At 36.7% G+C, this 19,757-nt stretch overlaps 2 protein-coding genes across 3 annotated transcripts in view; one reads left to right on the forward strand and one right to left on the reverse strand.

The window, feature by feature from the left end:
* Positions 1 to 3,805: 3,805 nt before the first annotated feature.
* Positions 3,806 to 8,931, reverse strand: LOC128217068 (E3 ubiquitin-protein ligase Hakai-like). Its single transcript, XM_052923915.1, has 6 exons — positions 8,904 to 8,931; positions 7,217 to 7,375; positions 6,837 to 6,925; positions 6,544 to 6,630; positions 5,510 to 5,571; positions 3,806 to 5,101 (listed from the first exon to the last, which is right to left on the reverse strand). The coding sequence occupies exons 1-6, from the start codon at positions 8,914 to 8,916 to the stop codon at positions 4,147 to 4,149; spliced, it is 1,365 nt and encodes a 454-aa protein (XP_052779875.1). The 5' UTR covers positions 8,917 to 8,931; the 3' UTR covers positions 3,806 to 4,146.
* A 121-nt stretch (positions 8,932 to 9,052) lies between these two features.
* The window catches only part of LOC128217067 (ubiquitin carboxyl-terminal hydrolase 19-like), a 47,600-nt gene continuing 36,895 nt past the window's right edge, over positions 9,053 to 19,757 (forward strand). For both annotated transcript variants that reach the window (XR_008258178.1, XM_052923914.1), the window contains exons 1-12: positions 9,053 to 9,314; positions 10,663 to 10,791; positions 10,969 to 11,096; positions 11,416 to 11,629; positions 11,880 to 11,926; positions 12,139 to 12,239; positions 14,015 to 14,086; positions 14,358 to 14,473; positions 15,027 to 15,271; positions 15,660 to 15,822; positions 16,050 to 16,183; positions 17,944 to 18,036. Coding sequence is in view for 1 of the 2 variants with exons in the window: in XM_052923914.1 (XP_052779874.1) it covers positions 9,191 to 9,314; positions 10,663 to 10,791; positions 10,969 to 11,096; positions 11,416 to 11,629; positions 11,880 to 11,926; positions 12,139 to 12,239; positions 14,015 to 14,086; positions 14,358 to 14,473; positions 15,027 to 15,271; positions 15,660 to 15,822; positions 16,050 to 16,183; positions 17,944 to 18,036 (1,566 nt within the window). In the remaining variant the exon portion in view is untranslated. The remainder of the gene's footprint in view (positions 9,315 to 10,662; positions 10,792 to 10,968; positions 11,097 to 11,415; positions 11,630 to 11,879; positions 11,927 to 12,138; positions 12,240 to 14,014; positions 14,087 to 14,357; positions 14,474 to 15,026; positions 15,272 to 15,659; positions 15,823 to 16,049; positions 16,184 to 17,943; positions 18,037 to 19,757) is intronic.

Below are 19,757 nucleotides of genomic sequence, written 5' to 3' on the forward strand. Positions count from 1 at the left end.
ACTGGTTGTAGAAGTATGTAAGATCTTTTTGTTGATCGTCTGTTGGTCCCCAAGTGCTAAAAATGGAACGACCTTTTTCTCCAACCCACTGCATTAGGTAATTACAATTCACTTCTTGTGATTGTTCCTTTAGAGGACCCTTAAACATAAAGTTGGAATGTGACTTGAACGACTTGAATGACTGTGACAAATCCCTGCTGTCCCAGTCCATTTTGGGTGTTTGTCCTTGCATATTGTTAAAGCTTGCCATTTTGTTAGAATGAGCTTCACAATTACAATCTAATTATTCCATTTAATTTCAATTTAATCCATAAGAATCAGTTCACCAACTTCTGACACCATGTTGCGTTGTTGGTTTAGTTCTTACAACAACCTGTGGAATGGATTAGATTCATAAGATCTCAAATGGAGTTACATGTTTATTCGTTCATACCCAAGCATCAAGTGAAATACTATACTACAGGCATAGCTATGTATGAAACATAGTATTCAGTATGAATAACTACAATAGAGAAATATGCTGTAGTATATAAAGAATTGTGTCCCTTAGATACATTAAGATTAAGAATGCAACACTAAGTTCAAACAAAGCCGAGTATCACTTAACTCCTCCACAAGTTCATCATTGAAATGGCTTGCCTCTCCGTAAGTCATCTTATATGATGCTGTACACCTTTTAAGTTTTAATTTGCTGAGAGTTTTTGTATCTTTGGCAAATGTCTTAAGTAAGACTCACTACATGTGGTACAAGGGAATATGGAAGGTCATGATCAGCCATAAATCCATAAATCCAAGAATCATGGCCTCTGAATTGAATTGTCGGTCATTGACAGGAACAACCGGATGCACTGGCTGAGGTGTCTGTTAATCCCTGACTTTTGGAACCATCAACATACCTGGAAATACAAATTACAACTATAGAAATTAAAATCTCACTCAAACTGGGTCTGTTGAACTGTCTCAAATAGAAAATAAACTGATTGCTCTATACTTAATATATATTACTACTACAAAATATTAATTCATTTTTTCTTTAAATTTTAAACAACCCAATTTTATCTATCTATCTATCTCTGTTAAATGTAAACCCCTCTTCCGAGTGTTAATGACATGAATGGTGCGCGCCGGCTTGTTAGTGAAAAAAATAAAACACTGATGAGGCAAATCACATCAGAAAAGTGAGAACTAGGGTATAAAAGGGAACACAATTTAGGTAACATGATAAAAAGTGATTGGTGAACTGGTAAAAGGATAAAAACACTGCTGGCTTATCTAATGCTTAATGGTTGTTACAGTCACCTTGAATGTGTCAGGGGTGGGGATAGTGATTTGCATTTGAACCTTCCATTATGGTCAACAGCCACTTCTTATTGAGAAGAATGCTTCAAACATTATGAGAACAATAAAGAAACGGTTTTTATCGTAAACTTCAATCGGCCAAAGAATATTTGTAAAATAAAAATCGTTTATTACAAAAAAAATCCGAATCGGGATGTCCGAAATATTGCTACATGCGCAAAAAGCCATTCTCACCACCTCACCTTGTGTCTTCTAGGGAAATGTTTAGCCCTTTAGGCTAGTTGATCCCTTTAGACTACTTCTATGCAAATCTCCACTCCGATCTGATTTTGTTTATCAATGAAAATATTGAAATTTACTCCAGTCTGATTTTTTGCTGATGAAATTAATACACATCACTTAGATCAAAACGTTTGTGTGCCCATAACTTATCCAGTTGTGATTTAAAACTGTTCACGGTGCTGCATGTAACAATATTATGTGGAAGGCCGTTCCAAATGGATATAGTACGATGTCCAAAAGAATTTAATCGAATAGACTTGTGAGCTTTAGGCATTGCAAGCTTCAAACAGTGACCTCTTGTTCCACTATTGTCCGCAAAATTGAAAAATACACTTGCATTGATGTCATCAACTTCGTGAATAATTTTGAAAACTTGTATCATGTCAAATCTTTTTCTACGGTAGTCCAATGTTGGGAGATTCAGTTCTTTCAATCGTTCTTGATAGGAAAGTCCACGAAATTCAGGTATTAGTCTTGTGGCTCTACGTTGCGCATTCTCCAGAACTTGCTTACACTTCTTCGTGTATGGGAAGTATATTAAATTTCCATAGTCCAAGTGGGAACGAACAAGAGACTTGTACAATGTTAAGAACAAGGATTTGTCCATGAAGGTGAATTTCCTTCTAATAAGCCCAATGATTTTGTTTACTTTGTTGACTGTATTATTAATGTGGGTTTCAAAATTCAAATTATTTGTGAAGAGCACACCCAGGTCTTTTTCAGAAAAATCCCTTGCAAGTTTGTGAACATTTCCATTCTCATCTATCATGTTATAGTCATTGTAAAATTTTTCATTACCAAATGACACAATTTTACATTTCTTAATATTAAATTTCAGTAACCAGTCCTTAAAACAGTTTTAACACATTCTTTTAACTTTAAACGTAACGTTTCGGGAATTTCTCTTAAAACTAAATTGCAAATATACCTTTAAATCGATGTTTTTAGAAGTTGGTGGTGGTCGTGTATTCCAATACTCGTTTATTAATCTTCGTCGTCTGCCTGTCATATCCGGATACGAACCATCCGGATACATGTTTCTTATTGTCCAATCGGTAATTTCCGTAATCACCCGATGCTATCTTAACCAATTATATAGCTCGATTGGCAAGACGTAAATAGGTTCGTTAATTTCCGGCTTTACACTTCCGGAAAACTCACCTTTCGTACCCATATTGTTCGAACATAACTCGAATCGCTCCCTGTACCCCTTCCTCCCTAGAAAAAACTCAACGGCTTTACATATATCTCAAAATCGATCCGTGAGGCCTTAAATCCGGAATTTTATCATCCCTGAAACTAGAGTTATCTAACTTGGTTAATTAAGTAGGTTGGATGGTTGAGTACCATTGTATTGAGACTCAATGCAATACCTCAAGTAGTTGCTGAGATATTAACCAATGTGTGCTTGCACGCAAAACCTTAACCAAAATGTCTAAGTCGAAAAATAAAGGGCAATTATTTGCATTATATGCGAACTAGAGTTATCTAACTTGGTTAATTAAGTAGGTTGGATGGTTGAATACCAGTGTATCAAGTCTCAATGCAATACCTCAAGCAGTTGCCGAGATGATCAGATATGAACCTATGTGTGCTTGCACGCAAAACCTTTACCAGAATTTCTAAGTCAAATAATAAAGGCCTATTATTTGTATTTAATGCAAACTAGAGTTATCTAACTTGGTTAATTCAGTAGGTTGGATGGTTGAGTACCATTGTATAAATTCTCAATGCAATACCTCAAGTAGCTGCTGAGATATTTACCTATGTGTGCTTGCACGCAAAACCTATACCAAGGGGTGATGCCGATGCAGACGCTGACGCTTGGGTGAGTAGTATAGCTCTACTTATTCTTCGAATAGTCGAGCTAAAAACTCAAGAGTTTCTTATTTGAATTTCTTTTAATCAAGGGCTACAACTCAGCACTGATTAAATCCAGAGTTAAGGCCTTGACTACACATGTTCATGTTAACATCTCAGACTCTTGTGGCCCTAACTACACATGTTCATATAATATTTCATGTAACCATCTCAGACTCTTCTTATAGAGTTATGACCCTTAATACAGGTGTTTTCATACAATATTTCATGTTTGCCTGACTTTTGCAGACAATCAAAGTGCATAATTTGACAGTTACGGGTACCAGTATTACAGCCAGAGTTCTTTAAGGCCTTGCTACATGTTTACGCTTTTTGATTGATATTAAGTGTACAAAGATTCATGTTAATATCTTGAACATTTTATTCGCTATGCACGACACCTACATAACAGCTCCAACAATTACCTGACTTTTTCCTTGAAAAGCAGATGGGGCTAATAACGATATTTAGATAAACATCAACAAGACGCACATATATAGAAACATCGAGTTCATGTAATCTCCACACAAATGCATGTTATTTGTTCCAGTGTCCATGGATAAAGCCATTGTGCCAATGCAATTATCTCTCAAAATACAATTTAACTGATTTTACTCTCAATAAGCATAGCAGCGAGCTATAAATGCTTCAAACTTAAATATTTCTTTTATTTTCAAAAATATAAAATAATTGTTGTTAAAAGCACTAGTAATAATTATAGTCAGCTCTTGGTGGACCTCTTGGTCCCTGTGGTCTGGGAGGTCCTGTCCATGGCCCCCTCTGTGCCTGTCCATCAAAGTACCGGGGAGGTGGGGCCCCTGAAAGCCTGGGAGGGGGGCCACGGGGAGGCCCTGACATCTGGGGCGGGGGGCTGGTGAAGGAGGGTGTAGGGCGTGTCTGGTGACTGGAGTACAAGGGAGGGACCCCTGGTGGGGGCTGGTGAAGATTAGGTGCGATGCTGCCAACAGGAGGGTAGCTCGGGGGAGGGTAGCTGATATTAGGGATCCCTGCCCCTGCATGGCTTGTGTATAGATGCTGAGATGGCTGAACTAGTTTCTTGCTGTATTCATCATCTTGAATTGGAACACTTATTAAATTGTTGACTCTTGTGCTCCCAAGTACTGGTATGGCTGATGTGAAGTTATCACGTACAGCTGACGAAGATACTACAGTGTGTGTAAGGCCAGGCTGTGTGCTGAGATGTGAAGTTTGTAAGCCAGTGACTGAGAGAAATGGCTGTGAGGTGAGTCCCAACCCAGGCTGGTGGGGGGAGGACACAGTAAGACCCAGGGGAACCTGGCCTGCAGGGTATATGGCCTCCTGCAGGGAGCGCTGGGGAAGCAGCACTGCTGTGGCTGACACTTGTCGCATTGCCTCTGTAAACTGTTGCAATAAAGCTGCATGTGTCTCTACAGATGTGGTGGCGACTTTAGATGCAGCGCCTGCTGCTGGTAACACTGCAGGTTTGTGGGCCACACTGGCCACTGTCTGGTCCTTGATCTCAGACTTCATGTGCCGATGACCTATGTGGGCATTCAGATCACGCTGAGAGAGATATGTCCGCCGGCACCCATTGTTTCCATGCTTTGATCCCCCATATGTACACAGGAACACTGTCCCCAAAGCTGACTGCTCTATTCTCTGCACGGTCTCTCCACATCTAGGGAATAAAACAAGTCATTCAAGGCGAAAGAACATGAAATTACGTTCCTATTGATAATAGGCTATTATAGTTTCTAAGAAACAATTGAGTTGATTTAAAACCTGTATTGTTTACAAAAAAATAATACATTTGTCTTATGAGGTTGGAGTTATAAATACTTTCCTATGGTATTCAATGTACAGTAATAGAGATTAGCAAAAGCCTGCGAAATCGTGCATGGGCTAGTAAAACAATATCAGGGTTATGTTATATATTTACCTATTTGAGCGTGTGGGTTTAATCAACATACAGTATTCAGGTTTGTGCAATTCAAGATTAATTTTGATTACTGCATGTTACTGCATTTTACTATGTTTTGCAAGCTTTGAACCATATCTCAGGTTTGCACAGACCACATGCTCTTACCTCGCACATGACTTCTCAGTTTTTTGGGCACAGGTAAAACAGAACACATGTTTGCACTGGATCTGAAACATCCAACATTACCACTGTCATTAAACAAATAAAAATCATAAGATCAAAAAATATCCAGTCTTTTAACCCCAACACAAATTGTGTGGTTCTTATGTGAAATACAACACTAACTGTTAAACATACGTAAGTGTATATAATCATATTTGATATCAAATCACAGAAGTGATTGTATTGTCAGTCAATGGCATTGACATTAAGTTACTTGATCTACTTTAAAAGGCATTATCAACAAGACTGAGAATGGATGTGTTTAATAACCCTACTACACCACATTCTTGTAAAAAGAAGTATCACTGGGAGTAATTTATGCTCACTAAATGCCCTATGTCAGAGAGAAGGCATCAATTAGGCTACACTATATTGAAAATAAAGGATTATAACATCGCGGAAATAAGGCATGAAATTTTGTTTTTAGAAGCATAGCATAATTTTTGATTGAGTTGACCGATCGTTTCTTTTGTACAGTTGTGTCAATACCTCAAAACATATAAAGATTTGGAGGGAAGTAAAATATAGTATAACAAGGGCAGCCGCATAGTCAAATCTGCACCCAAAGTTATGGTTCAACTTCATGATTGTACACTGTCCCTCTCTTAAATAAAATCTATCTGTATATGACGTCTGAAGTCAATACCTCAAAGATTTCTTAAGTTATGCTCCAAGGAAAAAAAAGTATTAAAATTAACAAAAGGCAAAATACTGAAGCCAGAAATATTGTTCCTGCAAACTGCATTTCTCTTCAATGGACTTATCTGTATGTGAAGTTTGAAGTCAATATCTCAAAATTACATATGGAGTAATGGAGATAAGTAGACTTGTCCCAATGTCCTAAAACGGACATATGGACGGACGGACAAGGAGATTCCTATATAGACTACACCATGACGTTGTGGGGGTGAAATAAAGGAGCAGAACTTTGAGTCAAGTTAGACATCAAGCTTTATGAGAGCATGTGTATGTATTACCATTCTGCCGTAGATGAGGATGGGGAGGAAGCATAGCTCACAGCAGTGTATTAGAGGGTCGACCACCTTCTCTCCAATAAGATTCACCTGTAAGCAACAAACAAATAGCATATACAGCCATAATTAAACCAGACAAGTAGCAGATTTGACCACCAATTTCTAGGTTGATGCCTTTTTAAAATATACAACAACAAAAATTGACATTGATTGTAGCTACTTGGCAATGTGAAGCTTCTCAAAGTTATGCGTTTTCAATTACAGTGGAAATTAAAATCTCAACTGATGATGCCAACCTTATGGTTCCATTTCAGTTTCTTGCTGTTGTGTATTGGTTCCCGAGGTTCCATGGTTTTGAAAATTGAAGTCTCCAAAACATCATCATCTTAAATAGAATGTATTTATTATAAAATTACAACTTCAACCTATTATAAATAGTTTGAGGTTTACAAATTAGAGTAGAAATAAAAACTGATTTTATGACTTAAAACACATTTTTAGGTTTGTTATACAACATTTCGTAGGAGAAAAAACTTCAGAACAAGACTTACTAACATTATCTTATAAACAAACTTTAACTACCAGAAGCAATAACTCGTAGTTTAATCAAGCTTATTTTTTTAATTAAGCAAATGTAGCACAAGTAGCAACAGACATTTTGAATAATACAAACTACCTGCTGATGCACTATCCTGACCGTCCTTCCCAACTCTTTGTTTCCTTGGTCTGCCCCGGGATCCGGTGCTTTGTTTCTCAGACTTCAACTTTAAGGTGATGTTCTTCCTTGCTGTTCGAGGACTGGAGGAAAGTGAGTTCTCTGATTCAAGTTCTACATCTGAAATATTAAGTTTAGCATGCCACAGTTAAGAAATTATAAAATATGCAAACTTATGATATGTTAAATGTCATCATTATATCAATGAAATTTTACTTGTAAATAATGCTGATACATTCTTTATTTGCTATGTTTGCATAGCGTTGGTTGTCATCAGCTTGCACTCAGTTCAAATCAATAAAATACTGCACACTTAATATTTTTATTCTTAAAAATACAAGCTGAATATATGTTTATTTCATTAATCTTATTAATACAATTGTCACAAAAAACTATAGGACATGAAACAGTATTGCACAGGTGACCTAATCCAAAACATAATTATAATCCTTGTAGTTGTAACTGAAATACTGACAAGAGCAGACTGCAGAGCAACTGGAATATTACATGCATGTAGTAGGTTTGAATCCAACCATAACCACAACTTTTGGTCAATTAATGGACAGTCCGACCGCAGGCAATTTGTTGATAGGTACTATACATGGCTGTGTTCACACCTTGATTGACACGCAATATAAAGAAGTTAACAACACATATCCCAGTTTAAGGATAATCACAGACCACTTTACGACAACAAGTAGCCGCTTTACGATACAAGTCAAGATTAGATAAGGGTGAAAAACGCTGAAGTATTTTATTATTGATAGCTTTTGATTGGATTTTCGGGGAAACATTCTGTGGAAATATAATGTAGGACATTGAAACTGTGTTGTTTTCAATCATGTTATACTTTGAACAAATTATGATGTAAATTAATAAATGACTTAACTTTTTATTTATTTTCTCTACTTGAATAGTATTCACTTAAGCCCCACATTACCAATACCCAGTGAAACATGTAAATGCACATAGTAGAAATATAATAAAGTCCACCACTTGACCATTCACAAACTATATCAGCACAAACTCAGTATTGAGGCCACCTTCTTTTAAGACCATTTTCTCAAAGTCTAATAAGTAGTCCGAATGGGTTTTTACCAAGCACCTGTGGTTTTTACTGTATATAAGGGAAACATACGCTATTCAGTATTCGCAGGCAACCTTTACTCTCCCACATTTATCTTTTGTCTGAAAATAGCTCTGTGAGCTAGTGTTGCAATTTATTTTTATCAGTCGTGGAATATTTGTTCCTGTATCTTGTCACAGTTGTCACATTCCTACATTATCAGATGAGATTTTTAACAACAATTCTGAAAATCCGTATAATTCACATTTAGAGATATTGACTCTGGGTTAGATCTTGCAGTAAGCATGGTAGCTCGCACATGATTGTCTGATTAAAATAGAGGAGAACATAAGTCGCTGACAGTAGATAATTTCACCGGATTCAGAGCCAATAAAAAGTTTCATACTTAGGGTCGCGAAAATGCATTACAATGAGTAAATTTCGTGAACCGATAAATAAAAAATAAAAGCATCTAATAGTTGCATGAAAAGAAACTAATCAGTGTTGTTTATATAATACAAAAATAGTCAGAAATATTACAACTATGGTCAAACTGACAAACTTTCTCTTTTAACAACTAACCACTTGCGTCCATGTTGGAAACACCTTTGGTACACACGCTGTGATTGGTGAAAAGTTTGTCAAATGCTAATTGATTGGTCAATAATGCGTAGTAGGAAAACACCAAGATACTTCAGACTAAGAGTAAGATACCTAGTGCAGAAAGGCAGCGAAAAGAAAGTTAACTATTACATCGTTGTTGGCCGATTTGGATTACCTTTGGTTTTCCAAAGATAGATCAACCAGTGCGCAAAAGGAAGCACACAAAAAGTGTGCTTCTGTCTGAGAACATCAGAATTTCTGAGGGTATGTCGCCGGACAAGACACAACCTGGTGCAGGTGAGACAACTCGAGACGAACCGGTTCAACTGTCAAAACGTAAGAAACAACTAGAAAACATAAAAGGACAACAGACCGAACAAACAAGTGGTAGTAAGTTTCAACTCTTTCAGCATTCATTTGGATTCAGTAGCATTTTCATCTATATTCTTGCTAATCCCACGATGAATGTTTTTGTGTCATCCTTTTTTATTCAATTGCCAACATTATGCACCAGTCAATTGTAACCACGGCCCCCCCAGGTCCGGGGAATAGCGGGGACTTTGACTTTCGGTCAAGCCAACCCTGGGTAAAATCCTCGCCTCACGGGAACAAACTGATGGTCAAATCCCCACCTAATACCCCCGCACCCCAGGGAGCCTGCTATATTTTGCGCTAAGACAAAAACACCGCATTTACCCGGCACTGCCGGGCCACCTGAAAGGTAAAAACACGGCCCATTTCCCCGACAATCACCGGTATGACCTGGAGGGTCGTGGTTACAATTGACTGGTGCAATTACATCTGAACAGGGTAGGATGCATCGCTATTGAAACTTACAAATGTCTGTACGGTATCCCACCAGAATATGTTCAAACCTTGAAACTTTTAAGACCTGTAATTTTAATCTCAGATATGAAAACTGTGTAGATATGCCATCAGTAAGAACAACTAAATATGGGAAGAACTCAATCCATTTTGAGGCCAGTGAGGTATGGAATAGCCTCCCAAATGAAATAAGGTACTCTCAAAATTACCTGGAATTGAGAAGGCTGAATGGCACCTGGACAGTTACCTCGTGTAAATGCTCAATGTTTAAATAATCTTTATGCAAAGATATTTTTAGCAAACTAAACTAAAAAACAAAACAAAATAAAGATTCTTGTATCTTGATTACTCAAGGGCAATATCCATTAGAATTGTTCTGTCATTTATAAAGGTTTGTATTTAATTTATACGGTAAGCAAAATAATGCCATGAGACCCTTCTGTTTCACTCATTAATACAGTGTATTATACACATATAAATTCTGGTGAACTACTTGCTTTACATTGCTTTTGATACCATTATATATATATATATATGGTTAATGCAATAGTTTTGATCTAACTTGCAATCTGCGCAAGCCAATGTCCGCTGAGTTTGTCCATGAACTGCTGGTATTTTCCTTAATTTGAATTTATGCCTTTATTTGCAAATACCATACCTTCCTTTGAATACCTGTTAGATGACTGAAATAGGCCCTTGCCTTCTGTAAAAAATTTGGCATGGTATCATTGATTAGGAATTGTAATTAATGTTCTCTTGGTTTAGAAAACTTTTATTCCCTGCTGTTCCATCTGATAGTATTAAAGGGACTAAATGCTATTGATACCTTGAAACATTATGTTCAACTGATAAATCAGGCTGACACAAAGTTAACTCACCATTCAGAAATTATCAACGATGTGTTTGTTTTCAGTTCGTCAAACATGGACCCAGTGTGCAGAAGATGTTACAGTGAGGTTGAAGGTGGATGGATTTAAGGAAACCGATGTTGAAAATCTTGATGTCCAGTTTGCAGATACTGATGTTGCTGTCACATTGCCAGGTATGGACCATATTATTTATAAAGAAAATTACTATATCATCAACATTTTTTTTTTTGACATATCTGATTCATTCAAATTAGTATACATGTAATAATTGTTTAAATTATAAACATTGAAGATGGTGTTGATGATCTTTTTTAATGACCGTATGCATGTAAGTGGTAATGTGATTACAGATGGGCGCAGTATATCTGTGGTGTTCTATTGTGATATTGAGAGGGAAAGGAGCAGGGTTGCTGTCAAGAAGCAGACCATCAGTCTGTACATGAAGAAAAAAATACCTGGGCATTGGAAGCAGCTAGAGGTATAGTCAAATTATACACTCTAGGATATTTATTACATCAATGATTTAATTTTGTGTTTAATCCTTTGAAGTTTTTAGTTATATATTTCTTAAACACGACATTAATTCTTTAAATTAAAGAAAGTTTGTCATGGTTTAGAAATGTGCAAATATTTTCTTTTTATTGGAATAGAATTTGAACGTCATTATAAATTGATATCAGAAATCCCACAGTTTAACCTTGAAAGGACTACTTGCCTTTTTTCAGAAATAAAGATATGAACATACATGAAGTATGATAATTTTTAATGGAAATTACATCTTGTTGTAACGTTTGCAGACAGAGTCAGATGATGCGGTACCGGCAGACACAATCTTGCCGGATCCAGCTGATATTGTGCAGGGAACTGATGTCCAGGCGCAAGAAGGAGGAAGTGACATGGGTTCAGTGAGTGGAAAGCTGGGAACCAGTCTACCTGATGCAAGTACCACCTACATCGAACTCACACAAACATGTGGGGAGGACACTGGGGAGAAGTTCATCAAAGAAGAAGGTCAGTTTATGTGTCAGCAACTCTGCAGCCTGTCTTATTTGTTATTGATTGAGTTTTGTTTAATAAAGAGAACTTAAATGGCTGAGGCACCAGAGGCAGTATTAATTTCAATGAGGTCTAACAGAAGAAAGCTTTGAAAAAAATCACCTATGGTATATTCTTCAAAAAAATTTTTTCAGTTGTTCATCATTGATTATTAAATAATGCTTATAACTTTCTCTTCCATAAAATGGATGTACACATATTTCAGAGCCTGTGGTCGAACTTCAACTTCTGAAACACAGCTTCATTGAGAAGGTTAGTTTCCATGTAAAAAAAAAAGTTAACAAAGTTTGTGTTTTCTCTTAGGTGCCCATCAAATTATGATGTAGAATATGATTAATTTATTTTCCTTATTTGGAAATCTCTAATCTGTCTTTAAAAACTGTAAGATCAGATTACTACATCCCGAAATACCTACTACCTTGAATGGACAGTTTCCATACTGTTTCCCTGTGGTGTGTTTGCAGGATGATGTGATGGTAGTGGACATGTATGTGAAGGAGGTGGACAAGGACAGCCTGATGGTCAACTTCCGCCCAGATACCGTACACATCAAGTTCCAGACTAGGTAATGACACATAGCCTAATTTCAGGACTTAGAAATGTAATCATGTTGCAATTGTTCATGATGTTTTAGGTACAACTGACCTGTGGGATAGTTGGAAAAAGTCATGTGTATAGTGCTAGTGCTTACTGTCGTATCATGAACTATATTATATGGGCATCATAAGTCAGCAGTACATATCTCAAAAAACATCTGTCCATATGCCACTTATTGCAATACAGCTTTTTTCAACAACTCTGTTGATACGTCTTAATATATTAATATTGCATGGTTTCCAGTGTGACAGTACATATTGTCAACATGAGGGAAATGCTGTTTCCCGAGGCGAAGCCGAGGGTAACAGTATTTACCAGAATGTTGACAATATGTACTGTCACACTGGAAGCCATGCAATATTTATTTCATTATACCGAACACAGTTACATTTATATACATATATAAGATTTTTACCATTACACAACTTTCAAATTTAATCAATTTATTCTGTAATTAGTGTTTGTTTACATTATTAGCTGTCATTTAGTTGCAAATGACATTTAGAAATAATGCAAACACCGGTTGTAACCAGATTAACAACACATTTTAATAAGCAATTACCATCTCAGCCTTGTGAAACCAAAAAATGTCAATTTTTAGACCTTTTTGTAGTTTTGGAATCTTTATAGACTCAACTAATGTATTTCCATCGGCCTCTGTATGAGAGGCAAAAGTTTAAGAATTCAGTTTCCACTGCCTCTGATGTCCTGACAAAAATATTATAATTTTTTTTTTTATATCGTAGTCGATAACTTGAACGGTTTTGTTATGCAATTTTATTTATGGTGCGGGCATCAGCTCTTATTATTAATGTGGCCATTAATAATTCTAAAGCGAACGTGCATCTTTTCTGCGCATGTGATATTACTCTGCCAGTCAACATTACCGGGCAATATTAAAAAATATTGACCGCTCGGGTATAGGAAATTTAACATAGAGAATATAAGTGAGGTATCATAACAATAATTATTGCGCTTTGCTCAAATGATGTCAAAACACAACATTTTGTGAACATAGCTAAAATGTATTTTTTAGCAACATGTTTCAAAGAAAAATGATGGTTATAGAATGCCATAAACATGGCTGTTGTGCAGGTGGTCAGATGTCGTTAACAATTCTGCATTATTTTTATAACTCTGCGTTATAGTATTTAATCTAATATGCCATAAAATGAATAGTTTGTATCCAACTGTTATGAAATTGGTCAGAATGATTTTCTGCATGTTGTCTTAAACAATTATTAATGTAGGTCAGAATGAAGAGGGGACAAAAAGAGTCATAAATTCAAAATTTTTAATAAAATATCCATAAAACTTGTCAGCAACTAACTTCACCTGCTATTCTATAAACTGTTAAATGCAAACACCAACGCAGAATTTCATTTTTTCTTCATAAGTTCAACTTTTTTATCCTATCTTGCAGACTTTTGTCATAATACTTGAATAAAGGACGTTTTTTCCCTATAGTGCTGCTCCAAACTAGAAAATAAATGGTTGTATAAAGCAGTTTTTGATTACTGCCCACAAACCATACATCCAATTGAAAAATGAAAATCCGGCTATACTGGTGTACATTGTCCCTTGTTTTTATTGTATAACAAGTCTATTATGTGACTTCATCAGTATTATAATAAAAAGGTTCTTTTCATAAATTTTGTTGAAATGATTAAAATTGAAATTTAGCAGTGACTGTATTTAAGACAAAAGTACAGTACATATGAATGTTAAATCTTGTGTTTACAGGAATGCCCAGTTTCTGAAGTTACACAAGGGTAGTACAGAGGAAACCAAGTTCAGCTGGAGTATCAGACTCAAGTAAGCAGTATACAGAGGGAGACAAATTCATATTATAAAGGATAAGAGTGATTAAGAGATGTCTCCATCTATGTAATTATATTATAGTGGTTCTGGTGCTTTCTATATTGCAAAATACCTTTTTAAAATCAAGTGTATAACTAGCTTGAAAATATACCATTTACAATTAACAGATCATATAACCATTCAATTGAAAACAATGCCACCAATATTGTACACTTCTTACCTGCACTTTTCTATCAATACCTTGTTAATTATTGTAACCCTCCAGGGGTCAGGCACAAGAGGACAAGTGCTCGTTCAAGGTCAAGCCATCTACTGTTTCCCTGACAATCACTAAGAAGGTGTTTGGCCGCTGGGGAGATCTAGAGGACCTCAAGAGAACAGGTAACTGTTGTTTATGTTGCATGCAGTAATGATTATATTTGTAGGGCTCAGATTGCAGCCTGACCGACTACATGACCAATATCATAATCTGTAGCATTAACAAGGCAATCATAGTTAAAAGATATTAAGAAACATTGATATTTATTGTCCTGTTTTGTAAACTGCTGCCTTAGTCTCGTAGTGAGTATGTGATCTTTATCATCATTTTAAGCCACAATTGTTGGAACATTTAAGGATTTGCATTGTTTTTGGGGATAGCCAAAGAATTGAGTCTTGCATATTTACCAGATGCCAGCAGAATCAAACAGGCAGTCAAATATTGTCACTAAGTCGAGTTATACACCATGGTTGAACTAAGAAGAACTTCCTAACAGCGAAAATTAATCAAATGTCATAAATTGGTAAAGACATTAGATTGCTAACATGCTATCATTTTAAGCCATTTATTATTAACTGAATAAGTATAGTTTTTTACTAAAAAATGATTGTAAATGATTGAATAAACAAACTCCATCAGCAACACAAAAGCATGATTGTTAATCACAACTGACAGAGAGCCCAGCAGTGAGGAAGTCTGATGACTGGCTCCCCCTGAGCAATGTGAGCGCAGTAGGCCAGGGTGACTGGGCGGAGGGAACCAGTGGGGAGGTAGGTCAAGGGAGGGGAGCCGGTGAAGAGACTCAACCACAGAGGAAGGTGATGTTTGACGAGATGAGGCAGAACATTGAGCGGGAAAACCTGAACCAGAAACCACCAGATGAAGGCTATTCTGCTTCCACATCCAAGGAATCACCCAAGGTGCATCTTTTATTACATTTGTTCGTCAGGGAAGCCCTGTTACATAAAAGTCAAATGTGATGCTTGTGATCCACATTTCAACTTATGTGCATCCCTGGGAATGTTTTGGACAATGATTCCAATTTGTCATCTATTAGGGTGCAAGGACTCCCAGCTGAAAACTCCCGAGAAAAGCCCTGGTATTAGTAATATTTAACACCTGAAAATCGAATGATATGTATTTTGCTATGTCCAAATGTGATTGCTGTTGTATCTTTATAATCTCTGTCAAGAAAACTACTGTCTTTGTCTGCAATGTATAAATGGATGTAATATGATACTCCTACAATATTCAGTTATACCCTGTTTTCATTTCAGTAGAGATATAATTGTCTGCTTTATATTCTAGAAACCTACATGTACAGTTCAGCCACTGACTACCCAGAAGGATGACTTGTGGCCCACAGTGAGCCCTGGATATACGGGGCTCGACAATTTAGGGAACACGTGCTTCATGAACGGTGTGCTGCAGTGTCTTGTCAACACTCGCGAGTTCAGGGATTTCTTCCTTGGTAAGGGAACAGGGTTACCAGTAAATTAATGTTGTTCGTTGAAACAGCCATGTGCTGACTAATCTCCTAGTACCTGGTTTGTTTGCATGCACAGTCTTGTTTGCCTCAGCTTCTGTGGGTCAAGAGGCCAAAATTATCATAAAAGAAATCTTGTTTTCAGATTGATTGAATAAATAGACTGTTCAATTACTTTGAAAATAGGTCTTGTAACATTTATTCCTTTTCAGAGGGAGACTTCAAGCCTGACCTAAACACAGACAATGTTCTGGGCAGTGGAGGCAAGCTGGCTCTATCCTTCGCTGTGCTGTGTAAGGTCCTCTGGAGTGGGAAATACATGACATACCCTCCGTCTAAACTCAAGGTAGGGTAGGAATAGCTGACTAAATAACATGTATGTGACCGTTTACAATAAGCACATGTTTAGCAAATCCTGAAACAACATAATTTTTGGTGCTCTTGTTTTTTATACTTAAGGCATTCACCTGTTGAGGATACAATTGCACTTCTAGATTTACTTTAATGTTATTAATTAGGTGATTTAATATTGGCCCAGTTTTTGTTTGAGGTTAGCTGTATTTGCCTGAGCCCGAAATGGCTGAGGACCAAATAATTCAGCCAATATGAAGTCATCTAATTAATTAGTACCTTATTAATTAACTTTTACAACATTTTGGTTAAATTTATTCTAATAACTTACCTTAAGATCATATTTATTGAAGCTGTATTTATCCCTTATTCATTCATGGTGTCTGCTTTTCTAGACTTGACTTTGCTGATTTTGACATGTAATCTTAAAGTGACATTGTACAAAGTTCTGAAAAAAGTGCTGTACAGTGTAAGGAAGCTTGTCTTTCGTCTTAATTTCATAAATCGATTGCATAAAAGTCAAATCTTTCACTTTGTCAGTGTACAAAAACATAATACAGTAGAACTGCAATTGCTTGAGGACGCCGGGGTCAGAGCTGAAACCTCAAGGGAACCGATGTTCCGAACGACCCGAGTTTCAATTTTCCAGTTTGTTATGAAATATCTTTCAGTGTATTTTAAGTTTGAAAATTCGACAAACCGACTGTTTACTACGACATCGATTATGTGTTGCGTTGTGGAAATCGCTCATGTTCAAAGACTGTCGTATACAAAATGTAAAAGAAAAAACCCATTATTCGAACAACTGCAGTTTTACTGGAGTCGTAAAATCCGCAATGAGTTAAATACAAAGTGGCTCAAGTATTTAATAGGCTAGTAATTCCAAATAGGTTTATACGAAGCACAAATTTTCAAAACAGACGGAAAAAGGAAAACAAAATGGCTACCTTTTAAAATAATTTCCAGCATATTTCTCATATAAGTTGAGATTTGTAAGCCAATGAAAATTGTTCATTTCTCAAATCCTATATTAGGCAAGTTTTGTAGCCAATCAAAATGAAGGAAACTCATATTGGCCGAGTTTGGTTGATATTGGCCAAGATTTGGCATATATTGCTTCAATTGTCTGAATAAGTGATAAAAATAGAAACAGATCTGTAAGAAAATATAAAAACTTCTGCTGTTGTTTACACCTGACTGTCTACATTTTAAGGTTTAGTGAATATTGGATGAAAACTGGAAAAGTTTCACAATGAAAGGTCACTGACTCAATAGTAAATAGTTACTAAAGCTGTTAGGCTTGTAAATTAAATAAAAAGCTTAAAACTTTATTTAATTTACAATGATTGTGAAGAAAATTATATTAACTTATACTGAGTCACTCTAGTTGGCACAAGAGCGTGGTCTTGTGTTGTGGGGGAAACTGGAGAAATTAGTCAGACAAGGTCTATTGAGTCAACAAGTGGAAGGACATAGGGCATCACTCAGGAGTTGGAGGTTCATCTTCAAAAGAAAATAAACCAGTTAATGCTAAGTTTAGTTAACAATCATCTACAGAAAATCTAGGGTAAAATCTTTTCTCTCTAAATTCTGTAGCTAGTTTGACCCCTGGATGTGTATTTTCTGCACAGCACTTTACAGCAGTCCATACATTTCTGTTCTTGTATTTACCTAGTTACAGAACTTGGTAGTCATCAGACTGTGTTATGTATTTAAAAACACATATTTCTCATTACTCTGTTTACAATATTGTAGAACCTGGTAGCACAGAAGGCTAGCCAGTTTACAGGATTTGCCCAGCATGATGCCCAGGAGTTCATGGCCTTCCTCTTGGACGGGCTTCATGAGGTTTGTTCCACTCTGTATGTTGTTTGTTGGATGTGTGTTTGTGTGGATGTGTGTGATGTGTGTTTGTGTATGTGTGTGTGGATATGTTTGATGTGTGTTTGTGCGTGTGCGTGTGCGTGTGCGTGTGCGTGTGCGGGTGCGGGTGCGTGTGCGTGTGCGTGTGCGTGTGTTGGATGTGTGTGTGTGTGTTGGATGTGTGTGTGTGTGTGTGTGTGTGTTGGATGTGTGTTTGTTGGATGTGTGTGATGTGTGTTTGAAGGTGTGTGATGTGTGGATGTGTGTTTGTTGGATGTGTGTGTGTTTGTGTGATGTGTGTTTGTGGATATGTTTGTGGATGTGTGTTTGAAGATGTGTGATGTGTGTTTGTTGGATGTGTGGATGTGTGTTTGTTGGATGTGTGTTTGTTGGATGTGTGTTTGTGTGGATGTGTGTTTGTTGGACATGTGTGATGTGTGATTGTGTGGATGTGTGTTTGGTGGATGTGTGTTTGTGTGGATGTGTGATGTGTGGATGTGTGTTTGTGTTGATTTGTGATGTGTGTTTGTGTAGATGTGTGATGTGTGTTTGTGGATGTGTGTTTGTTGGATGTGTGTTTGTGTGAATGTGTGGTTGTTAGGATGTGTGTTTGTGGATGTGTGTTTGTTGGATGTGTGGTTGTTAGGATGTGTGTGTGTGGATGTGTGTTTGTGGATGTGTGTTTGTGTGGATGTGTGTTTGTGGATGTGTGTTTGTGTGGATGTGTGGTTGTTAGGATGTGTGTTTGTGTGGATGTGTGTTTGTGGATGTGTGTTTGTGTGGTTGTTAGGATGTGTGTTTGTGTGGATGTGTGTTTGTGGATGTGTGGAAGTGTGGTTGTTAGGATGTGTGTTTGTGGATGTGTGTTTGTGGATGTGTGTTTGGATGTGTGTTTGTGGATGTGTGTTTGTGGATGTGTGGATGTGTGTTTTTTGGATGTGTGTTTGTGTGGATGTGTGTTTGTGGATGTGTGTTTTTTGGATGTGTGTTTGTTGGATGTGTGCTTGTGTGGATGTGCGGACAAGCATTGTGTGGATGGGGGGGTACTATTAAATACTGTAGATAGGAAAATCTTACGCAAGAGATGCATTCAAAGAATACTACAATGAATACTTGATATTTGAATGTCAGTACAGTACTATTAAAGGGGCTGTACTCCGTTTGATGAAATAGCGAAAAATTTTTTTTGTCGAAAACTGACATAAACTTGGTATCAATGTGTATAATGCATTAAAACTTACTAACTGAAGTACCACATAGTTTACAATTGATTTATTTTTCACATTTTTTGTTGTATTTTTCCATTAAAAAAGATTACTAGGTAAGTCTGCCTAGAAGAATTAATTCCTTATGTGTGATTGGCTAGTCGATGTTATCATGTGATATTACTAAGTTAGGTATATAGCTGTAATATTCCAAAAGTCTTCGTAGCACAGTGGGTACAACACTGGATTGCAATTTTGGCGACACCGGTTCGAACCCGGTCTCCGACTCGATTTTTTTTTACATTTTGGTATTTTATTTACAATTATTATATCAAAGAGTAAATCATTTTATTAAATAATTGTCCTGAGATTCTTTACAGAAAAAAACCTTTTTTGGTGCCAATCTGGTGTACAGTCCCTTTAAGTTCAATTAAATATCATTTTCAATGAATTACAGGGATGAGTTGAAAGGAAGAATATTTTAAGTGTGTTTGCACTTGT

The sequence above is a fragment of the Mya arenaria genome, chromosome 14 (assembly GCF_026914265.1).
Source record: "Mya arenaria isolate MELC-2E11 chromosome 14, ASM2691426v1".
Classification (NCBI taxonomy): domain Eukaryota; kingdom Metazoa; phylum Mollusca; class Bivalvia; order Myida; family Myidae; genus Mya; species Mya arenaria.